At 51.8% G+C, this 6,640-nt stretch overlaps 1 protein-coding gene across 3 annotated transcripts in view; it reads right to left on the bottom strand.

Moving 5' to 3' along the window:
* ubr2 (ubiquitin protein ligase E3 component n-recognin 2) overlaps positions 1-6,317 on the bottom strand; it is a 46,260-nt gene extending 39,943 nt beyond the window's left edge. For 2 of the 3 annotated variants that reach the window (XM_030070003.1, XM_030070002.1), the window contains exon 1: positions 6,209-6,317. In XM_030070003.1, coding sequence (XP_029925863.1) covers positions 6,209-6,292 — 84 coding nt within the window. In that variant the 5' untranslated portion in view covers positions 6,293-6,317. The remainder of the gene's footprint in view (positions 1-6,208) is intronic. The other variant, XM_030070004.1, reaches the window with a different exon arrangement.
* Between the last annotated feature and the right edge of the window lie 323 nt (positions 6,318-6,640).

The raw sequence follows: 6,640 nt of genomic DNA, 5'->3' as shown, positions 1-6,640 counted from the left end.
ATATCCCGTTACTAATCTGGTCCATGAGGCTCCGCCCCCACAGCAGGGGTATTAGCGCTGTTAGCTGTTAGCATTAGCAGCTAATGCACTATCAGTAATAAAATCAGCAGCAGATCAGCTGTGCTGAATGTGGGAGGAGTCTGTCTGTCTGTCTCTCTGTCTGTCTGTCTCTCTGTCTGTCTGTCTATCTCTCTCTCTCTGTCTGTCTCTCTCTCTCACACACACACACACACACACACACACACACCCTGCAGCAGACTGCAGTCAGGTGTCACATTACTGAGCACAGCTTCCTGCAGGCAAACAGCTATCTATAGCCTCAGACAGCAGCTAGCATCCAGCCACACACACACACACACACACACACACACACACACATACACACATACACACAGAACGTCCTGCATCAGGCTGATCACAGGTCTGATCCCACAAACTGTCTCACATAGAAATGGAGTGTGTAGAACTGGCAGCCATGTTGGAAACAGACTGAAGAACTTTACTGACAGCTCCACTGTGACCAAACAGAGCCTGTTCAATTGGGAGTGTGTCCGCAGGTGATCAGTCCGCAGGTGATCTGTCCGCAGGTGATCTGTCCACAGGTGATCTGTCCGCAGGTGATCTGTCCGCAGGTGATCTGTCCACAGGTGATCTGTCCGCAGGTGATCTGTCCACAGGTGATGTGAGCAGAGACACACAGCCCTGAAGCAGCAGGCTGGTCAGGTGTCGGCTATCAGCTGCATCACTGCTGAGAAATAACTGAGGCAGTCGCCAACCTGCCGTATAAAGTCTGACACACAGAAATGTGTCAGAGTGCTTCCAGGTGGATCCCGTTGCCATGGTAACAGCTGTAGCATTCAATGACATCATGGCGTGGCCAGAAGAGTTTGTTTACGTCTGAGCTAACATCAGCGCAGCATGTGGCTGACAGAAACATGTTCCCTATGCCGTGTCCATTCTACCCAAATCCACTTCTATCTGTCAGCCTGGATGTTCACCTGGCGGCCTCTCTCACCTGAACAAACAATGACATCCCTGAGTGTTACAACTGTTGCTATGGCAACAGACACCACCCACAAATACAATGATTTGTCTGGACAATAATAACAACATTAATGTTATTGTTCTTATTATTGTCCAGACAAACCGGACAATATCAGCGTTCTCCTTCTTCTTCTTCTTCTTCTTCTTCTTCTTTCTTTACGGAGCAGGTGAGTCCTGCTGAGATCCTGACATTTGTTTATGGAGAGCCAAGACGGCAGAAACACCACGCCTCAAAACAAACAAACAAACAAACAAACAAACAATCACACAAAGTGTCATTTGATGTTAACAACTGGGTGTTCCAGTGGAACACGTCCTCGGTCTGCAGTGGAACATGTCCTCGGTCTGCAGTGGAACATGTCCTCGGTCTGCAGTGGAACATGTCCTCGGCCTGCAGTGGAACATGCAGTGGAACATGTCCTCGGCCTGCAGTGGAACATGTCCTCGGTCTGCAGTGGAACATGTCCTCGGTCTGCAGTGGAACATGCAGTGGAACACGTCCTCGGTCTGCAGTGGAACACGTCCTCGGTCTGCAGTGGAACATACAGTGGAACATGTCCTCGGTCTGCAGTGGAACATGTCCTCGGTCTGCAGTGGAACATGCAGTGGAACATGTCCTCGGTCTGCAGTGGAACATACAGTGGAACATGTCCTCGGTCTGCAGTGGAACATACAGTGGAACATGTCCTCGGTCTGCAGTGGAACATGTCCTCGGTCTGCAGTGGAACATGCAGTGGAACATGTCCTCGGTCTGCAGTGGAACATACAGTGGAACATGTCCTCGGCCTGCAGTGGAACATACAGTGGAACATGTCCTCGGTCTGCAGTGGAACATGTCCTCGGCCTGCAGTGGAACATGTCCTCGGCCTGCAGTGGAACATACAGTGGAACATGTCCTCGGCCTGCAGTGGAACATGTCCTCGGTCTGCAGTGGAACATGCAGTGGAACATGTCCTCGGTCTGCAGTGGAACATGTCCTCGGTCTGCAGTGGAACATGTCCTCGGTCTGCAGTGGAACATGACGTTCTCTCTGTGGCTGCTGTGTGGATGTCAGGTGTTTGTGTGACTGTAGTTTTTACTGTGGAATGTTGTTTATCTCACTTTCGTCAACTGTACTCATGTTGTTTATTTCTGTTTTATGACACTTTGGCCTTTTGAGACAAACTCTGTGACACTGCAGTGGAACATACAGTGGAACATGTCCTCGGTCTGCAGTGGAACATACAGTGGAACATGTCCTCGGTCTGCAGTGGAACATGTCCTCGGGCTGCAGTAGAACATGCAGTGGAACATGTCCTCGGTCTGCAGTGGAACATGTCCTCGGTCTGCAGTGGAACATGCAGTGGAACATGTCCTCGGTCTGCAGTGGAACATGCAGTGGAACATGTCCTCGGTCTGCAGTGGAACATACAGTGGAACATGTCCTCGGTCTGCAGTGGAACATGTCCTCGGGCTGCAGTAGAACATGCAGTGGAATATGTCCTCGGTCTGCAGTGGAACATACAGTGGAACATGTCCTCGGTCTGCAGTGGAACATGTCCTCGGTCTGCAGTGGAACATGTCCTCGGTCTGCAGTGGAACATACAGTGGAACATGTCCTCGGTCTGCAGTGGAACATGTCCTCGGTCTGCAGTGGAACATGCAGTGGAACATGTCCTCGGTCTGCAGTGGAACATACAGTGGAACATGTCCTCGGTCTGCAGTGGAACATACAGTGGAACATGTCCTCGGTCTGCAGTGGAACATGTCCTCGGTCTGCAGTGGAACATGCAGTGGAACATGTCCTCGGTCTGCAGTGGAACATACAGTGGAACATGTCCTCGGCCTGCAGTGGAACATACAGTGGAACATGTCCTCGGTCTGCAGTGGAACATGTCCTCGGCCTGCAGTGGAACATGTCCTCGGCCTGCAGTGGAACATACAGTGGAACATGTCCTCGGCCTGCAGTGGAACATGTCCTCGGTCTGCAGTGGAACATGCAGTGGAACATGTCCTCGGTCTGCAGTGGAACATGTCCTCGGTCTGCAGTGGAACATGTCCTCGGTCTGCAGTGGAACATGACGTTCTCTCTGTGGCTGCTGTGTGGATGTCAGGTGTTTGTGTGACTGTAGTTTTTACTGTGGAATGTTGTTTATCTCACTTTCGTCAACTGTACTCATGTTGTTTATTTCTGTTTTATGACACTTTGGCCTTTTGAGACAAACTCTGTGACACTGCAGTGGAACATACAGTGGAACATGTCCTCGGTCTGCAGTGGAACATACAGTGGAACATGTCCTCGGTCTGCAGTGGAACATGTCCTCGGGCTGCAGTAGAACATGCAGTGGAACATGTCCTCGGTCTGCAGTGGAACATGTCCTCGGTCTGCAGTGGAACATGCAGTGGAACATGTCCTCGGTCTGCAGTGGAACATGCAGTGGAACATGTCCTCGGTCTGCAGTGGAACATACAGTGGAACATGTCCTCGGTCTGCAGTGGAACATGTCCTCGGGCTGCAGTAGAACATGCAGTGGAATATGTCCTCGGTCTGCAGTGGAACATACAGTGGAACATGTCCTCGGTCTGCAGTGGAACATGTCCTCGGTCTGCAGTGGAACATGCAGTGGAACATGTCCTCGGTCTGCAGTGGAACATACAGTGGAACATGTCCTCGGTCTGCAGTGGAACATGTCCTCGGTCTGCAGTGGAACATGCAGTGGAACATGACCTCGGTCTACAGTGGAACATGTCCTCGGTCTGCAGTGGAACATACAGTGGAACATGTCCTCGGTCTGCAGTGGAACATGTCCTCGGTCTGCAGTGGAACATACAGTGGAACATGTCCTCGGTCTGCAGTGGAACATGTCCTCGGTCTGCAGTGGAACATACAGTGGAACATGTCCTCGGTCTGCAGTGGAACATGTCCTCGGGCTGCAGTAGAACATGCAGTGGAACATGTCCTCGGTCTGCAGTGGAACATACAGTGGAACATGTCCTCGGTCTGCAGTGGAACATGTCCTCGGTCTGCAGTGGAACATGCAGTGGAACATGTCCTCGGTCTGCAGTGGAACATACAGTGGAACATGTCCTCGGTCTGCAGTGGAACATGTCCTCGGTCTGCAGTGGAACATACAGTGGAACATGTCCTCGGTCTACAGTGGAACATGTCCTCGGTCTGCAGTGGAACATACAGTGGAACATGTCCTCGGTCTGCAGTGGAACATGTCCTCGGTCTGCAGTGGAACATACAGTGGAACATGTCCTCGGTCTGCAGTGGAACATGTCCTCGGCCTACAGTGGAACATGTCCTCGGTCTGCAGTGGAACATACAGTGGAACATGTCCTCGGTCTGCAGTGGAACATGTCCTCGGTCTGCAGTGGAACATGCAGTGGAACATGTCCTCGGTCTGCAGTGGAACATACAGTGGAACGTGTCCTTGGTCTGCAGTGGAACATGTCCTCGGTCTGCAGTGGAACATGTCCTCGGTCTGCAGTGGAACATGCAGTGGAACATGTCCTCGGTCTGCAGTGGAACATGCAGTGGAACATGTCCTCGGTCTGCAGTGGAACATGTCCTTGGTCTGCAGTGGAACATGCAGTGGAACATGTCCTCGGTCTGCAGTGGAACATACAGTGGAACATGTCCTCGGTCTGCAGTGGAACATGTCCTCGGCCTACAGTGGAACATGTCCTCGGTCTGCAGTGGAACATACAGTGGAACATGTCCTCGGTCTGCAGTGGAACATGTCCTCGGCCTACAGTGGAACATGCAGTGGAACATGTCCTCGGTCTGCAGTGGAACATGTCCTCGGTCTGCAGTGGAACATGTCCTCGGTCTGCAGTGGAACATGTCCTCGGTCTGCAGTGGAACATGTCCTCGGTCTGCAGTGGAACATGTCCTCGGTCTGCAGTGGAAGATGTCCTCGGTCTGCAGTGGAACATGTCCTCGGTCTGCAGTGGAACATGACGTTCTCTCTGTGGCTGCTGTGTGGATGTCAGGTGTTTGTGTGACTGTAGTTTTTACTGTGGAATGTTGTTTATCTCACTGTCGTCAACTGTACTCATGTTGTTTATTTCTGTTTTATGACACTTTGGCCTTTTGAGACAAACTCTGTGACACTGAGACACAAATTAGACTGAGACGTCCTGATCAGCACCACAGACATCAACATCAACAACAACAACATCAAGAACAACAACCACAAAATCATCAACAACAACAACCACATCAACAACCACAACAGCATCAACAACAACCACAAGATCAACATCATCAACCACCAGCAGAACAACAGGATGTTGTTGGGACAGCAGCTCCTCACAGCAGATTAAGCAGCATTAGCATCAGCATTAGCATCAGCATTAGCAGCTGTTACATGTTCAGCTGAGCCAGTGACCCACTGACCTGCACCAACACACACCGCTAATACTGAGCGACAGGAAGTCACCTGAGACTACCTGCCCAGCACGGTGCCCACACACACACACACACACACACACACACACACACACACACACACACACACACAAAGGTGGCTAAAAAACACACATATCTGGGAGGACAGACAGCTAAAACCTGTCTTCTACTAGAAGATCTGAGCCAACTACCTGTCTGTCTGTCTGTCTGCCTGCCTGTCTCCATTAATGTCTACCTGTCAGTCTGTCAACCTGTCTGTGTCTCTGCTTTTCCGTCTCTCTGCCTGTCAACCAGCTGGCTGAGAGCAGCTAAAGCAACCTAGCAGAGGCTAACAGACGCTACAGGAGGCCAGCAGAGGCTAACTGGGGCTAGCTAAGGCTAACACTGGCTAACAGACGTTAATGGAGGCTAGCTGGGGCTAACAGAGGCTAACAGAGGCTAACAGAGGCTAGCTGCCCCGGGCCGTCATGTTGATCCGGCTGAATCCGCGCTGGCGGCGCTTGTGGCTCGGCGGCCAGTGAAGCCGGAGGCCAGCGGGGCCTCGTCTGGCCGAGTGACACACTGCGGATGTCAGCGTCGTTCACTCTGATCTGACGGCAGATGCTAGCTGTGCTAGCTGCGTTAGCCTCTGTAGCCCCGCCAGGCCGGGCAGCGCCGCGGTGGAAAACAAGTGGTCAGGTGGGGATATGGTGTATAAAACACCGTGCGGGCAGGTGGGGGGATGTCCGGATCTAACACCGGGCCGGCCCGGGGGGGCGGGGGTCTTACCGCGGCCGTGTCTTTAGCGGAGAAGTTAAGGAACTCGGAGCAAAGCGCGGACGACAGATCCCTGTCCGACTCGGCCGCCGCCATCTTTCCCCTCTCTGCTCTGCTGCTGGAACCGGAACCGGAAATGCCCCGCAGGAGCTGACCGCTGAGTGGGCGGAGAGGCGGTGGGCGGGGCCAGAGCGTGACGCGTCACCTCTGTGCACCCTAAACTATCTCAACTGCAGGTTCATATTTTATATTTTATATTTTATATTTACATTATATTTCAATTCATCTTCCTTCTTCTGCTTCACTGCGGGTTCCAGCGGAGCCGGAGCCAGGCACGTTTCTGATCATCAATACTTTAATCAATTAATCAAATTTAATCAGCTTGTACCAGGCAGCTCTGTGTCTCTGTGTTCCATTTTATTTATATTAATAACTGTTTTTTAT

The sequence above is a fragment of the Myripristis murdjan genome, chromosome 15, assembly GCF_902150065.1.
Source record: "Myripristis murdjan chromosome 15, fMyrMur1.1, whole genome shotgun sequence".
NCBI classification, from domain to species: Eukaryota; Metazoa; Chordata; class Actinopteri; order Holocentriformes; family Holocentridae; genus Myripristis; species Myripristis murdjan.
This window is presented reverse-complemented; position numbering and strand designations above follow the sequence as displayed.